Source organism: Dermochelys coriacea, chromosome 8 (genome assembly GCF_009764565.3).
Source record: "Dermochelys coriacea isolate rDerCor1 chromosome 8, rDerCor1.pri.v4, whole genome shotgun sequence".
NCBI lineage: Eukaryota > Metazoa > Chordata > Testudines > Dermochelyidae > Dermochelys > Dermochelys coriacea.
This window is the reverse complement of record NC_050075.1, coordinates 16,139,155-16,156,522: the sequence shown is the minus strand read 5'-3', so window position 1 is coordinate 16,156,522 and position 17,368 is coordinate 16,139,155. Positions and strand designations below refer to the sequence as shown.

Here is a 17,368-nt window from a genome sequence, read left to right as displayed (position 1 = left end):
TTATACTTTTACACTTGACTTGCCAGAGTTCATGTTCCTGTCTATTTTCCTCAATAGGATTTAACTTCCAATTTTTAAAAGATGCCTTTTTGCCTCTACTTCTTTTACTTTGGTGTTTAGCCATGGTGGCACTTTTTTGATCCTTTTACTATGTTTTTTTAAATTTGGGATATACATTTAATTAGAACCTCTATTATGGTCTTTTTAAAAGCTTTCTGTGCAGCTTGCAGGCATTTCACTTTTGGGACTGTATCTTTTAATTTGTTTAACTAGCTTCCTAATTTTTGTGTAGTTCCCCTTTCTGAAATTAAATGCTACTGTGGTGAGCTTCTTTGGTGTTATTCCCCCTCCCCCACACTCCCCAGGGATGTTAAATTTAATTATAATATGGTCGCTATTACCACACAGTTCAGCTATATTCACCTCTTGTACCAGATCCTGTGCTCCACTTAGGACTAAATCAAGAACTGCCTCTCCTCTTGTGGGTTCCAGGACAAGCTGCTCCAAGAAGCAGTCATTTATGTTGTCAAGAAATATTATCTCTGCAGCCCGTACTGAGGTGACATTTACCCTTTTAATATGGGAATAGTTGAAATCCCCCATTATTATCGAGCTTTTTATTTTGATAGCCTCTCTAATCTCCCTGATCATTTCACAGTCATCAACACCATCCTGGTAAGGTGGTTGGAAGTATATCCCTACTACTATATTCTTATTATTCAAGCATGGAATTTCTATCCATAGGGATTCCACGGTACAGTTTGGTTCATTTAAGGTTTTTACTACATTTGACTCTATGCTTTCTTTCAGATATAGTGGCACTCCCCCATTCTGTTCTGTCATTCCTACATATTTTGTATCCTGGTATTACCATGTCCCATTGAGTATCATCATTCCACCAAGTTCATAATGCCCGTTATATCAATATCCTCATTTAATTTAACTCAAGTTCACCCATCTTAGTATTGACAATTCTAGCATTTGTATTAAGAACCTATAAATGTTGTCACTTTTTAGCTGTCTGCCTTCATGTGATGTAATTGAACAGGACTCCTTTTAATTTGACTGTTTCTCATCAGATCCTATCTGTACTTTATCATCTTCCATCCTCTCCTTCTTACTAGGATACAAAGAATCCCCATTAATAGATCCTCCACTGAGGGATGTCTCTGTCCAAACCACATGCTCTTCCACACCTATTGGCTTTCCCCAAGTCCTTAGTTTAAAAACTCCTCTTTGACCTTTTTAATTTTACATGACAGCAATCTGGTTCTGTTTTGATTCAGGTGGAACCCATCCTTCCCGTATAGGCTCTTCCTTTCCCAAAGATTCCCCAGTTCCTAATAAGTCTAGACCCTTCATCCCTACACAATCGTCTCATCCACATATTGAGATACTGCAATTCTGCCTGTCTAACTGGTCTTGCGTGTGGAATTGGAAGCATTTCAGAGAATGCTACCTTGGAGGTCCTGGTCTTCAACCTCTCACCTACCAGCCTAAATTTGGCTCCAGGATCTGTCTCCTATCTTTCCCTATGTCATTGATACCTACATGTACCACAACCACTGCCTCCTCCCCAGCACTACATATAAGCATGTCTAGATGTCTTGAGAGATCTACAACCATTGCACCTGGCGGGCAATTCACCATGCATTTCCCCCAGCTATCTATATTTCTAATAATCAAATCCCCCACTACTATTACCTGTCTCTTCTGAATAACTGGAGTTCCCTCCCCCGCAGAGGTATCCTCAGTGCTAGTGGATACCATGACATCATCTGGAGGGAGGATGCCAACTATGGGATCGTTTCCTTCTACTCCACTTTGATATTCTCCTTCCCTGAGACTTTCATCCTCCTCAGCAGCACAGAGGCTGTTCTGTTCTGCACGTAGTTGCAATTTTCATTGGTTGTAAGTTGTAATGATAAAAAGTGCTTTGTCATTTCTGAAGTGCCCAGTTTGCTGTAAAGAGGCATCCTTCCACAGTTGAGGTCTTAGCAAGCACACATCTCATACCCTCCTCCTACCCAGACTAGATTACTCACAGCAGTGCGTTGTTAACCCAGGCACGTAGTTAAGGCTCTACAAGTCACGGAATATTATGGGGAAGAGGAGATAAGTATACCAGTGGTGCCAAGATGGCATGGAGGGAGGTATTATAAGCACACTCCTACTCCCATTGAAGTCAGTTGTAGAACTAACTCAACGATTTCAAAAGGAACAGAATTGGGCCCTGTGCTTTTACAAGGCCTAATGGCTGTAATGATTCCCCAGGGTGCTGGGGGAGTATGCTAAGCAGCAGATTTTGGTATCTCTTAGTAAAGGTGTAGGTTATGCTCCCTCCAGTGCAGTTTATTGGCATTTGTTGAGCACAATCATTACCACCTCCTGCTCCACCAAGACAATCCCCCTTCCAGGGATGGCCCACACTGATGGTAACATCAGCCAACTTCCTCCTTTTGCTGTTAGCTGCCTCTTGAATGGATGAGTAAGAGCATCCATGCAGGTTCAGCTACTATTTGGCTCGATGAGCACAAGGCACTCAGTTTGTTACCGCTATAACTTTTTCAGTTAGAGTTGTGATTTTTTTTACTAATATAGGCCAGGTCTACACTATCAAGTTTGGTCAGGCATGAAAACACCACATACCCTAACTGACATAGCTTTCCTGGCAAAACCCCCAGTAGACACAGCTTGCTGACAGAGTGCTTCTGTTGGCATAGCTAACATTGTCCAGAGAGGTGGTGATAGCATGCCAACAGAAAAACTCCTTCTATTGGCATTTGCTGTGTCTACACCAGGAGGTTCTGCCAGTATAGCTATACTGGCAAAGCATTTGTAGTGTAGACAAGGCCACAGTTACAACACTACAACCCTAGTCTGGATGCAGTTATGCTAGTATAAAGGTGCCTTATACCAGAATAGCTTATTCCCCTTCCCACATGGGACTAACTATACTGGTATAAAGCAACTTTATCAGTACAGTTAAAGCATCACAAGAGCTTGGTATAAATGCTTAGCTGCATTGGATCAGACTAAATAAAGGGAGTTTAAATCACAAGAAAGGTTAATTGTGTGATAAGGCTCTGTACTGAGACAATGGAGATCTGGGTGGTATGCCTGGGTTTGCCACAGACTCCCTGGGTGACCTCAGGCAAGTCACCTAATCTCTCTGTGCCCCAGCTCCCCATTGTTGAAGATAAATTCATTGTGAACCGCTGAGATATTATGGTGATGGGGGCTGTATAAGCCTACAGTGATAGTACTGGCAAGCTCTGGGATTCCTAATGCAGCTGGGGTTTGATGGTGACTTGTGTCACTAAGCCCCTACTTCTGACAGACTCAACATCCAAGACTTGTATCCAGGTTCAGCTGGCAGGAGCCAGACAGTTTCATGTTTTTCCTTCTTATTCATCTGTTTTGTTCTTTTTTTTTTCTTCACACCAGGGGTGAGAGGAGAAGTGGAACATGCCCAAGCAGTGAGGGATGTCAGATGGTAAAGCTGAAAGAAGTCATGTCAACTGAGGGATCTAAAAGAGGGTCCCTGGTAATGGTGGTATTTTACAGAAATTAAAACAGGAATTTTCATTCCCAGGAAGAATTAAAAGCTTCTCAAGCAGCTCCCATAGGGGAAAATCCTAGTCTCTAAACTCTGCTGAAGGCAACACAGAGAGTAAGAAAAATATTCTGCTTATTAGTCACCTATTTAAAATGTACCTGCTCTGAGGAGCAGAGTTCTTTGCTCCCTACAATCTGTTAGTTGTGTGGAAAGGAGCCTGTACAGGTACCATGGAGCTGTTTAATATTTAAATCACTGACAACAGCCGACTATAAATAGGAAAACATTGAAATGTGTAAATAATCATAACTGCACATGGACTGCTAGTTATATTCACACAGCTGCTCATTACACAGACCTGCATAACCTGCAGTCACACATAGTACACAGGACATGGCCGCTCTCATAACTGATGCATGCACCAGGGTATCTCTTGGATTTTTTCCCCTCTTGCTTTGGGGTGTTATTTCTGCTTTGCTTTTGTCAGGAGCTGCCCATGGCCACTGTGCCTTGGTGCAGTGTGACTATCAAAGTATCTTTTGAAAAGAATGTAAAACAAGGGCCTGACCATTTGTGACCATTAAAATTTCATGGCATTTTTATGAGATGTGGGGAGTTAATCCAAGTGTCCTGGGCAAATTCTAGTTCATGTACTATGAACTAAGTCCATTCAGCCTATTCTTGATGATTGGTTGAATATTGTGGGATCACTCCTCAGATGCAGCAGTGTTCCACTTAGTGCATCCAAGAGGCCAAAGGGCCACTGGAACAGAAGAATATGCTGCAAACAGTGACAGGTCTGGGCAAGTGCCATGTAGAAGCCTTTGAACCTGATAGTGTTCTAATCACAGCAGAGTGGGTGACCTAGCTGCTTCCACCCAAACCCCTAAAGTGCCATTGCTGGGGGAGGCTAGTGCTGTCACTCTCATAATCAATTCTTATGCAGTCTGTGTCTTCAGTATTTGCTTTTTAGAAAACTCAGAGACCTGACCACGTTACCATAGTAACAACATGAGATGTGAGCTCTGATGAGGATTATCTGCAGTCTAGAGGTTCTTGTGTATTGTCACAGGGGCACTATTCAGCATTCTGTCTTTGCACACCAGAAGTTGCACATGTGTTTCAATAATTATTACAGATTCCAACAAGTGACACTGGTATTGATAGGGAGATCTACAAGATTGAGAAAAGAGGAACTAGGGATCAAGGCTCTTTTTTTCTGACCCTATGGACCAGAACTGGTCAGAACTTAAAACTATCACTGGTCCCTCTGATTAGCAATGTTTGCTGGCACTGGTCTAGAACTGAACATTTCAAGTTACAGCTCTGAGATTAGTGTTTCATTCCTCAGGGATTAACAAAAGTAGTAATTCATAGCCTATTAATTCTCTTGAGATTAACAGATATATTAAAATGATTTAACCCTCACAAGGCAAAAGATAACAAGCATCATCACACAGGGCCATTGCTACTGGTGGATTTATTGGCCATTATATTTCCATCTCATTTTGTGGGGGGAAGCATGAGGGGGAAGCCCAGGCTATCACTGCAGCTGCCCATGATGTACCCACTCTGTGCATGGTCACAGCTCTTCAGGCTTTGGCTCCGTTAGCCAACACTACGCTCATTTAAATATTTAAATTATTAAAATAAGAAAACTACACAGGTGGGATCACAAGAGAAACTGCCTCTGAAATTATTATTAAAAATAAAAAGCTCTCTAAATATGAAATAATGAAATAATCTGAAAGAAGAGACAAGTATAAAGGTCCTCCTTAAGTACCAGCATGTAAGGAGAGCCCAGGTTCTCTGTCTATCACATGTGGGAGCTATGGTAGGGCTATAAAAGTACAGAGGAAGCTACTACAGGGGTCATTATGTAGGGATGCTGTTTCTTTTCCCCTTATGATCCCACTTGCTGAAAGCTAGAAAGGCTTCTCTCTGATGCTTGTTACCCAGTGTTCTTGTTTTTTTAAACTTTTCTGTGTGAAAGCCAGCCTTGAAGAAGGGGACTTGAGCTGAGCTATAGTTTGGGATGTAATTTTACCTTCCCTGTGTCTTGAAGTGCCTCCTTTAACCAAACATAAAGCAGACCTTTAGCAAACTGACTCTGGGCCCCATAGTCCTGTGTTCCATTTCTCTGGGTCTCAGTTTCTCCATCTCTGAAAGACAGAAGATTGATTGGATAGCATGATTGGCTATACCTCTGGCTGGTGGGGGAAAAAATTGATCAATTTCATATAAATTAGGAGGGCTCTAGGAAGTTCCTAGTTCAGCCCTCAGATAGGCAAAGTTTGAACATTTCTGATGTACACTGTGGCTAGGCTCTTGGAAACGCAGGCAAGGGAGATATGCTTATGGATCTAAAATGTATCAGCTTGTTTGGGTAATGTTTTAACTGACTTTCTGTTCATTTATGAACCACATGAAAAGGCTAAAATAACTTAACAGGGGAAAGGGTGGCGGGGGCAAAAGAACAGTCACACATTAAAACTATAGAGGAAATTTAGTTCTGCAAGATCTAATTGTCTGTTTCTGAGATCTGGCATCTGCCTAACGAAAGAGCATTACATCCAACATAAAGAACCAACTCTATGCAGCCACAGGATGCATTACTTCCTCACAAGGAGAGGGGAAGCAGAGAACTGAGGCTGGGATGAGGTGACCCACCAGCACAACATCCATTTCTGCTAATACTGTATGTTACCTCAGTAATGGGAGGTAGGGAGTTTTGTTGTGTGCTGAAGAAGCTGAATCAGCCCAGAGCCTGCTTCCTTTTCCACCATTGGCTATCTACCTACCTACTGCATTTATACCACTTACTTCACCATGAAGAAAAGGAGTACTTGTGGCACTGTAGAGACTAACAAATTTATTAGAGCATAAGCTTTCGTGAGCTACAGCTCACTTCATCGGATGCATTTGGTGGAAAAAACAGAGGAGAGATTTATACACACACACACAGAGAACATGAAACAATGGGTTTATCATACACACTGTAAGGAGAGTGATCACTTAAGATAAGCCATCACCCGCAGCGGGGGGGGGGGGGGGGGAGGAGGAGGAAAACCTTTCATGGTGACAAGCAAGGTAGGCTAATTCCAGCAGTTAACAAGAATATCAGAAAAAAGAAAAGGAGTACCCGTGGCACCTTAGAGACTAACAAATTTATTAGAGCATCAGCTTTCGTGAGCTACAGCTCACTTCATCGGATGCATTTGGTGGAAAAAGCAGACCAATGCATCCGATGAAGTGAGCTGTAGCTCACGAAAGCTTATGCTCTAATAAATTTGTTAGTCTCTAAGGTGCCACGGGTACTCCTTTTCTTTTTGCGAATACAGACTAACACGGCTGCTACTCTGAAACCTGTCAAGAATATCAGAGGAACAGTGGGGGGTGGGGTGGGAGGGAGAAATACCGACGTAAAAGAATGAATGGACACAAATCAGACATCAAGAATTATAACATTCAAAAACCAGTTGGAGAACACTTCAATCTCTCTGGTCACTTGATTACAGATCTGAGAGTGGCTATTCTTCAACAAAAAAACTTGTGTGGTTGCTGGTGAGTATTTGAAGAAACAGATTGACAGAGCCAGAAGAGTACCCAGAAGTCACCTACTACAGGACAGGCCCAACAAAGAAAACAACAGAACGCCACTAGCCATCACCTTCAGCCCCCAACTAAAACCCCTCCAACGCATCATCAAGGATTTACAACCTATCCTGAAGGACGAGCCATCGCTCTCTCAGATCTTGGGAGACAGACCAGTCCTTGCTTACAGACAGCCCCCCAATCTGAAGCAAATACTCACCAGCAACCACACAACAGAACCACTAACCCAGGAACCTATCCTTGCAACAAAGCCCGTTGCCAACTCTGTCCACATATCTATTCAGGGGATACCATCATAGGGCCTAATCACATCAGCCACACTATCAGAGGCTCGTTCACCTGCGCATCTACCAATGTGATATATGCCATCATGTGCCAGCAATGCCCCTCTGCCATGTACATTGGCCAAGCTGGACAGTCTCTACGTAAAAGAATGAATGGACACAAATCAGACGTCAAGAATTATAACATTCAAAAACCAGTTGGAGAACACTTCAATCTCTCTGGTCACTCGATCACAGACCTAAGAGTGGCTATACTTCAACAAAAAGCTTCAAAAACAGACTCCAACAGAGACTGCTGAATTGGGATTAATTTGCAAACTGGATACAATTAATTTAGGCTTGAATAGAGACTGGGAATGGATGAGTCATTACACAAAGTAAAACTATTTCCCCATGGTATTTCTCCCTCCCACCCCACCCCACCCCCCACTGTTCCTCTGATATTCTTTACTTGGAACTGCTTTAGAAGATCTTTTGCTAATCGCTGCAGCTTTGCTTTGTATGGTGTTTCTTGTTAACTGCTGGAATTAGCCTACCTGCTTGTCACCATGAAAGGTTTTCCTCCTTTCCCCCCCTGCTGCTGGTGATGGCTTATCTTAAGTGATCACTCTCCTTACAGTGTGTATGATAAACCCATTGTTTCATGTTCTCTGTGTGTGTGTATATAAATCTCTCCTCGGTTTTTCCACCAAATGCATCCGATGAAGTGAGCTGTAGCTCACGAAAGCTTATGCTCTAATAAATTTGTTAGTCTCTAAGGTGCCACAAGTACTCCTTTTCTTTTTGTCCAGAGATTGTTGTTTTGGCTACTTTAAAATGAAGCGTTAAAAAGGCAGCTGCTGGTTAAGAAATACGTCATTTCAGGAGCTGCAAGGAAGCAAACCAGGATTGTGCGGCCCAAACACAAAGCTCACAAGCGAGCCCAGATCGGTGTAAGAGCCTCCAGGAGGAACCGGCTTTGGAAGCGAAGCGTGAGCAGCACTCAGGCGATTGCAGGAACCCTCCCACGCTTGCACGCATCTGGCCGGCCGGAGCAGGGGGAAGTGCTGGGCTGGGGGAGGATGCCTAGAGTCCGCGCCGCTGAGTCAGCTCCTCCAACATGACCCGCCCCCAGTCATATGACGAGGGGCCGCGGCTTGGGGAGAAGCGGGGCGGGGGGGGGCGCAGCAGGGTGCGGCGCGCGCCTGGACAGGTAAGGGAGCCGCGGCGGCGCCGCTCCGGCCGTGCGCTCCCCGCTGAGGGGCTGCGGCGGAGCTACAGGAGGCGCTAGAGCGCGCGGCGCGGCTGCGGCTGCGGCTGCTGCAGGGGGGCTGCGGCGGGGCCCCGCGGGGAGGGCAAGGGCGGGAGTTCGAGTCCCAGGCGCTCCCTCGAGATTAAAATGGCGCCCGCGGGAAGGCAGATGGCTTGGCTTTGCTGGAAGGGCTCGAAATCTACGCTGGCCGGACAGCAAGTGTGAAAAATCAGAACGGGGGTGGGGAGCAATAAGCTTCTGTATAAGAAAAGGCCTCAAATATCAGGATTGTCCCTATAAAATCAGGGCACCTGGTCACCCTATATAAATCCCTGCTCCCACCTGCCATGCTGCAGTGGGAGCCCTAGTGCCCCCCCCCCCCGTGAAGGCTGATGCCGCTGTCCAGGAGCGTGGCCGCTTCCTGTTGTTTCCTGCGCAGGGGGTGGCACTGTGAGGTCCCCCCACACGCTCAGTGCCTAGGCTGGGTGCGTGAGCTGGGCCTGTGCTAGGGGACCAAGCTGACCCCTTCCCAGGGTACTCTCTGGGGTGACCTCTCTTTCTTGGGCTTTGTTCTTTACCTGGGGTTAACTAGGGCCCGTGATCCTGAGCTAAACCCACGGGGAACACCCGGCCTGTCTTTAGCTTTACTGTCAGGTAAGGTAGGCCGGGTCACCTGCAGGCAGCGGGTTGCCTTCTGCTTAGCCCTCGCTTTCCTGGGAAGAGGGATTACCTTACAAGCGGCTTCCCAAGTCTTCAGACTGGGGGGGTGGGTGCAAAGGGAGGCCACGTTCCCTGCGTCTTACTACGCCAGAGTGCCAAGACGCCAGCTTCCTTTTAGCTTGGGATCGTACCCTCTCCTGCCGGTCTGGGGAGCGGGAATTGGGACCTCGTGGAAACTGAAAAGCAGCCAGGGCGTGCTGCTTCCATGGCGTTGTTTGCCTTCCTCTCCATCCCCACTGGCTGATCAATGTTTATAGGACTTGGGGCAGGGAAGAGACAGGGTCCGGTGGAGGAAGCTGTGTACCCCTTAAAACCCAAACTACTAGGGTAAGCTAATTGCTGATCTGGTCAATGTTAACTTGCCCCTTTCTTTCCCTTTGTAAGTGGTAACCCTATTTGGGCAAGTTCTGGAGTGGCTTCTGCCAAGCTATACCACCAAGAATCAGAGACAGCTGGGAAGAAGAGTCAGCGTGAAGGCATAATTTGAGGAGGGGTATCCTTAGCAAGCTACATCCAGTTTCTTCCAGATCCAAAATGCTACACCATTTCAAGAATCATCTGGATGCTCAGTAAATCCAAGCTCTTTTCTTACTCCTATATGGGAATAATTTGCCTACGGAGCAATCTAACCCTTAGTAGTATCTTGGTAGTATCTCCTATTGGCTAATGGTGTTCCTTTCACAGGGCCAGAGTAACTTGGTTATTGTTTCATGAATGCACTCCGATATCGTATGCCCCTCTTGCAGTGAGAGGCAGAGGGAGAATATAACTGTTCAGAAAAATTAGTAGCGGTGTAAGTTCTCAATATTTATTTCGATGTAGAAAGTGAACTCCTTTGTTTAAGTTTCTTTATTTTAAATGTGCAGGAGACAATGAAACTCATCATTCTTGAGAACTATTCACAAGCCAGTGAGTGGGCTGCAAAATACATTAGGAATCGAATTATCCAGTTTAACCCTGGCCTGGACAAATACTTCACTCTTGGACTTCCCACAGGTAGGTTTTGAAAGAGGATTAATTAAAATGCTGACGGTACCTTCTGTTTAAGCAACTGCAAAGCATCCTATTTCACCAGTTGGAGCGTTTAAGTGACAGAATGTTCCCCTTTGTGAAGGGAGCGTCTCCTTACGCAACATATAGATGGACGGTTCTTGGTAAAACCATTGTGCGGTACATCTGGCTGCTTTTATTTTTGTTTTATACTATTTAGTGCTAAACATCTTCAAAGCAACTGTGTTTAGACGCTGCCTGTCTCAGAAACCCCTGCTTTGTAAGGTAGATGAAGGCTGTCTATATTTTACACATAGGGAAGCTGAGGCCCAAAGAGACAATGTGATAGAGTGGTTGTGTTATTTGCTATACTTAGTATTTTCAGTGTCTCCCAGTCATTAGTGAGGTTCTGCTCTGAGTAGGATTTTGAGCAGGAGGGCACCAGTACTGAATTTGCTGAGATGGCTTTCTATGTGTGTGAGCCAATATTTTGTAATTTAAATAGGTTCAGTCTTTCAGTAACATAAAACACTTTGAATAATTAAATTAATGATCCATAGCATTTACACAGCTCAGTGTTTCACAGTGTTGTGCATACACTAATTCCACTATTTTGATTTTTTTCCCCCCCATATCTCTCTTAGGAAGTACTCCTTTAGGATGTTACAAAAAGCTGATTGAGTATTACAAGAATGGAGACTTGTCCTTCAAATATGTGAAAACCTTTAATATGGATGAATATGTAGGTAAGTCATTTATTTCATGAAATGTGGTAAGGACACAACCAAGCTTTTTTTTTTTTTTTGGACCCAAAGTTTATTTATTCTGCTGAATAAAATCAAACATTTATGTTAATTCAAAATAAATCACTTTGTCTAGAACCCAATGTAAAATGATCCAAAACCAGATGGGGAGGAGAAAGAGGAGTTCAGAAAGCTGTGTAATACAATTAACAAGCTGCAACTTTTCCCTCCAATTAGAGAGATCACATTAGCTATAACTCTTAAAAGCTGAGTGATCTACTACCCAGTATCAGTAAAGAAGTCCCATGGAAGATGCTTTAGTAGATTGTATGTAACAACTTGAATTTCCCATTTTAGCCCAGCTTTCTTCTGATCAGAGAAACTGCTACTTCTTCCGCTATTGGCTGGTTTGGACGGAATGCTGCAGCCCTATCTGTAATTATAATAGAGACAGGCAGTGCTCCAGCAAGACTGCACTTTTAGACTTACTGATATGTGGTCCTATTATGTTAGATTAGGATTGCCTTGTTTGTGAAGTTGTGACGTAATCTCCTCTCAGAGCTGGTTCAGAGAGAAAAGTGAACAAATCCTCTAGTTATCAAGGTACCAAACATACGTTCTAAATATGTGTGTTAGTTTGCTCTTTGGGCCCTAATGCTACTGCACCCTCTTCCCTTGAGTGGACAGATAATTTTTTCTGTGAATAATCATAGTCAGAGAGCTTAGGTTAGGGTTAGACAGTCCATAAAGGATGACTCTGTAACAATCAGGGAATTCTTCCAAGAACTCCCTGATTGTTACAGACTAAAATTGCTTCTCTAGTTTGGGATCATGTTAACAAGCTTGGACGAACAATAATTCTGCAGAATGTTGTGAAGACAAGAAAAATTAGACCTGCTGTGTATCTGCTCTTTTGGAGAACCTGCTGCATAATATTAATGCACCTTATCCATATAACTAGGATGATCTGCCTCTCCCTAACACTGATCTTACTGGAGCTATTGTGGCTATATTTTTTTAAACTCATGGAAGTAAGGAAGCCCAGCTTGAAGGGCAGATGGGGATACTGGGATTGATTTGTAATCAAAACCCCTGATGTCTATGCAAATGTATGTACAAGTTTTTATATAGGTTATTGTATCCCTCTCTCTTGCCCCCACTTGTCATTTTAGGCCCCAGTCCTGAAAGCTGTAGCAAACAGGGTGTGAAGTCAATAGGGCCTTGAATTGTAAGCTGTTTGAAGCAGGGATTGTCTTTGTACAATGTCCAGCACAATGGGTCTGGGTCCTGAAAGGTCTGCAGGGTGTAACTGTAATATAAACGTGAAATAATAAATGTTCCTGGTTAACAGGTCTCCCAAGGGATCACCTGGAAAGTTATCACTCCTTCATGTGGAATACTTTTTCAAGCACATTGACATCTCTCCAGAAACACCCACATTCTGGATGGAAATGCAGCTGATCTACAGGCAGAGTGTGATGCTTTTGAGGGGAAATCAAAGCAGCTGGTGGAATTGAACTCTTTGTTGGAGGTGAAAATATGAAGGAATACAGACTTGGAGAGAACATAGCCTTGTTTTTGTCATAATTCTATCTAACTTGGGGGAATTCCTTTTGTTTTTGTTTTTTTTTTGTTTAAGCCACCTATTAGATTGGCAGTCAGTCAGTAAAGCCACATGTGTATCCCGTCTTCAATTAGTGTATGCACACCTGTCTAAGTGTCACCTCTATCCATTCCCTTGTATGGCACTGATGGGGACAAATGCTATGCATAGGTGGACTCACTTGTGGTGTTGTGTTTGGGGGCTTTTTTCTGTCTCAATGAGATGTTCAGGTTGTTCTACTAGCAGTTCTATCCCTGGTCAAGCCTTACGACCATACTAGGTCAGTGGAATGTGCCTCCTGCTTAAGTAGATGGGTCTCAAAATGTGAAGTATAAACTGGCTCCAAAGTCTCGGGCTGCAGGGGTGGGGAATGATGGCAGAGTGGTTTCTGATCCACTTGGCTGTGGATGACATTCTTAACGAGTGCTCTTTACAAACTTAATTTTAAAGTTCAGCCATTTTTGAGGTATATTTGGCCAGAAGAGGGAAAGAGTGTAACTTTTTTTTTCCATGAAAGTCAAATAGCTAAAGATGTTTTAAATTGCCATTTCATCTAAGATCTAGATTTGAAAATTTCAGTCCAATAGGGTGAATTTTCAGAAAAGTATCAAGTAGTAACAATTAGGGGGAAGGTGTTCTAACCACAACTGTGTTGCAACCTTTACAATAGCAAGTTCTACCAGGTAACTGCTGTAATCGGCTATAAACCCTCTGCGACAGTGGTAACTTCTAATCTGATGCTTTTGGGTGCTAACACCCAAGTTACTTTAGTTATTACCTCCAAATGCAAAGGAACAGCGTCTCGGCTCTTATTGACTTCAGGGGGAAATTTGTCATTCACTTCAAGGGAAGCAGGAGCTTGAGCAAAGCTGCAAGTTCTTGTATGAAAGTAATGTGCTTCACCTGTTCTGTAGCTATTCTTAGGCGCCTATAGCATCCTTACGGTAAGCGTGATATTGGCTTGGTTTCCTATGATGTATTAAGGTAGTGACATAGTTCTTAAACTGTCTCCAACACAGGTATTGGCCCAGATGGTCATATTGCCTTCAATGAGCCTGGCTCAAGTCTGGTGTCCAGAACTAGAGTGAAGACGTTGGCTATGGACACTATTGGGCTAATGCTAGATTCTTTGATGGCGACCTCTCCAAAGTCCCCACAATGGCTCTGACAGTTGGAGTAGCACAGCCATGGATGCTAGAGAGGTTAGAATTAAAATTCAGTGACTTTAATATAGTGCTCCATGGAGCATCAAAAGGTTGTCTGTCTTCAAGTGGTACTTTCTGCAGGCCCAGCCCCAGACATTACAGGGCTTCCAGAAACATAGTTTGCTCAACTAAACAAACACCCCCAACTACATTCTTATCTTTTTTCCTGGGGTTTCTTTGATTGCAAAGATCAAACTAGCCATGATCAAATTAGACACCCAATTGAAATGTGGCTTATAAATATGGAATGATGACTGAGGATTTGGTCCTAATAAAAGTAAAACTATACATTCAGGGAGAGGAAAAGAAGGGTTAACTTGCTAAACAGTCATACGCATTACAGCAAAATGAGCTTATTCAGGTGGCTTCTATTATGCTACTTTAACATTTTTCATGTAACTATGCAATACAATTGTATTTAGCGTGGGAGGCTGGGTAAGGTGTCTAGGAGACAATCTCACAAGGTAAATGCTGACTTACTCAGAGGTATACCAGCCAATTGTGAGAGTCACAAGATGGTTGTGTGGTTGAACTTATTTTTACACCTGTAGTTCATAACTGTTAATCACCTCATCTAGCTGTCTAAAGTGCTCTAGTCTACTCTTGCATAAACACTAAGGGAGAGCTCAAAGTAACAAGTGGGTAAACTTTAAAATGGCCAGGCAAGCGTCTAATTGTACTACCTAAATGATACAGCCAAAGTGACAGTACCCAGTCAATGAAGTGAAACATTGCTGGTAAGGACTAAAATAGTCGTCCTCTTTAGATGACTTAACCTACTGCTTCAAAATCACACTTGGGTTTGTGTCCCTTTAAATGTACATCACAAAACCTAACAGTGGTATTCCTGTCTTTTTTTTTTTTTTTAAATTAAATTCAGGTTAGGATTCTAATCACAGGAGCCCATAAAGCATTGCTTGTACAAAGCTATTGAGAAGGGGTGAACCAATGTGGACAGTGTCTGCCTTTCAGCAGCATCCCAGCACTGTCTTTGTGTGTGATGAGGAGCCACCCTAGAACTCAAAGTTAAAACAGTGAAATACTTTAAAGGTAATTATTTGGCCAGATCAGGCCACTTTTTCAGTTCACTTTTCTATATTTTAAGTGACACCATTCAATTTAGTAATTTTTCCTGTCAGGAAAAATTGTGTTTGGAGGAAGTGCTGCCACTTAACTCTCAACCCTAAAGTTGTTTTTTAAAAAAAAGAATACAACATCTCCACTGACTAGAAATCTGTTCAGGGTAAATGTAAATGTTGGTTGTTAGTAAATGTTCCACTATAGTGTGTATGAACCCTGTGTTGAGTTAGTAACTCAAAACTAGGAACTACTACTGCTTAGAGGCCATAAATGAAATGCATGAGGCTAGCTTAATTCTCTAAGATGAGTGAAGTAAGTCCCTCTTTCTGTGCATAATGGAATGTAAACTAGATTTTAAAAATTGTTAGTCTGTAGTGGTGGTAAATGACTAAGGATTGTTTAAACTTATGCTGCCGTTCCTTCTAATATCAAGCTTAAAGCAATGGGGTGAAAAATACTGACTTTACGGTTGTGTGGGAAGGGGACATGTATGGATATTACTAGATTATTATTATTATTATTATTAGTGGCTGTAACTTAATTAAAAGCAGAAGTCCTCAATTCATTGCACTTACTACCCATACTTAGTCTTTCCTTTTTCCTCCTTATACCAGGTTTAATGCTTGTTCATAATAAGCTTGTGGAACCCTTACACAGTATGAAAGAAACAGAAGCAGAAAGAAGACAGGCTAAGAAGCCATACAGTGACTAGTTTCTTGGGGGCTGGTATGGTGCTAAGCAGGTTCTTCTCTTGGAAGCCAGCACTGGAGAGGAAGAATCCCTACACATTCTTCTTGTATTTGTTCATAAATCAGCAGAGATGTGCTCATTTATTATCTCCATCTTTTAAAATAGATGAATGTTGAGCCCATGGGGCTTAATAAATTAGATGAGATTGGACTTTATGTACTGTGTTCTAGCAACCTCAAACACTACTCACTCTAGCAGTGAAGCCAATTGAAATGGTGTGTAATCTATAAAGCAAGTAAATGAGAAGAAGAAATGAATATCCCTCAACTCAAAAGTGAGGATATGAAAGGAAGTAAAATCAAATGGGTAATTGTAGAATTTTATTAGATTTGAAGGATGCACATTTAGGTCCCCCCCTACCCCAGTGCACTTAATCTCAACTGCACTAGCATCATGACATTGAAGTACTAGCACTAACTAGAGTTAACCATTAAATAAACTTCCTCAAAGCTCCCCTGAATTAATTTGTACTATTTTAGTTTGGGGCTTTCTTGAGGAGATGCTACTAGCTTTACTGTTCATTGACATGTATATACCCTTCCCCTAAAGCCCTGATCCTGTGATGTGCTACACACCCTCCACTTCAGCAAAATCACAAACCCTGGCTCTGGTATTCTCAGCTTAATAAAATTGCTACCAGCAAATGGTTAAACAGCAATTGTGCCTTCTCCATCTGTGTAACTCTGGCTACTATTTCACTTCATGGTCAGAATTCTCTAAATCCAAACATTATGTGAATGTCACTGTACGTCAAGACTAAGGTGCTGTCATTAGACTATAACAACCAAGTCTAAGTATTTGTGTGGATTTACCATTTCCCTCACCTCTTCCCCCCGCCTCCCATGCAGTTAAGTGTTCTGTTGGTTGTGGCAGGGTAGGGCTGATTACCTTCAACAAATCTTATAGCCAGTTCACCTCTTGCCTTGACTCATAAGTCACAGTAGTACATGCAGAGACCTCTCATAATTCAGCTGTTCATGAACTTAGCCCATATATTTAACCACCAAAATCCACTTTGTGATGAATGAAGCCCTCTGGTGCTATAGACCATGCTACTTCCAGAACTGTTGGTTTTACCCTTAATACTAAAATGGCTTACATCAAACTACTGAAGTGTAAGTCACTGGTGCTGTTTTTTTAGGTGGGGGATATGTATTTGTTTTCATGAAGTCCTACAAACTCTTCATAATGTAACTTTCTACATTAAATGCAGTATTTTTTATCCAAATAAACTGAGTCATGTTGCCTGTCTTTACCCATTAACTCTCAAAGTTCTACTAGGAATTAAATCCTGCAAGGCCAGACAGGAATAATTGTACTGGAAAGATGCTGGTGTGCCAGAAATATCATTAGCTGGGTAAGGATTGTCACCAACTGCTGAAAAGGGCTTCTGTGGAAAGAGGGAGATGGAAGCAGACCTAGATGTAAAAACTTCAAGAGTAGCTAAGTGACTTAGGACTTACTGGATGTCCATAGGACTTCAGTGCTCTTGAAAAGTTTTACTCTAAACACTTAACTTTTTTAAATGAACTGAGAAAACCAGAATACATTGCTCACCATGTGGCAGAACCTAAAAAGTGATGCAAAT

At 42.7% G+C, this 17,368-nt stretch overlaps 2 protein-coding genes across 2 annotated transcripts in view; one reads left to right on the top strand and one right to left on the bottom strand.

Annotated features, from left to right (window-relative positions):
• Nucleotides 1–8,674, bottom strand: part of NDFIP1 (Nedd4 family interacting protein 1) — a 90,757-nt gene extending 82,083 nt beyond the window's left edge. The window contains exon 1 of the mRNA XM_038413482.2: nucleotides 8,657–8,674. The gene's annotated coding sequence lies outside the window, so the exon portion shown is untranslated. The remainder of the gene's footprint in view (nucleotides 1–8,656) is intronic.
• On the top strand, nucleotides 8,491–17,008 carry GNPDA1 (glucosamine-6-phosphate deaminase 1). Its single transcript, XM_038413620.2, is given in 14 exon segments — nucleotides 8,491–8,650; nucleotides 10,276–10,405; nucleotides 11,044–11,145; nucleotides 12,494–12,538; nucleotides 12,541–12,567; nucleotides 12,570–12,629; nucleotides 12,632–12,673; nucleotides 13,765–13,854; nucleotides 13,857–13,922; nucleotides 13,925–13,947; nucleotides 14,831–14,894; nucleotides 14,897–14,953; nucleotides 14,956–15,000; nucleotides 15,645–17,008. Coding segments are annotated over 14 exon segments (942 nt in total). The 5' UTR covers nucleotides 8,491–8,557; the 3' UTR covers nucleotides 15,743–17,008.
• Nucleotides 17,009–17,368: the final 360 nt, after the last annotated feature.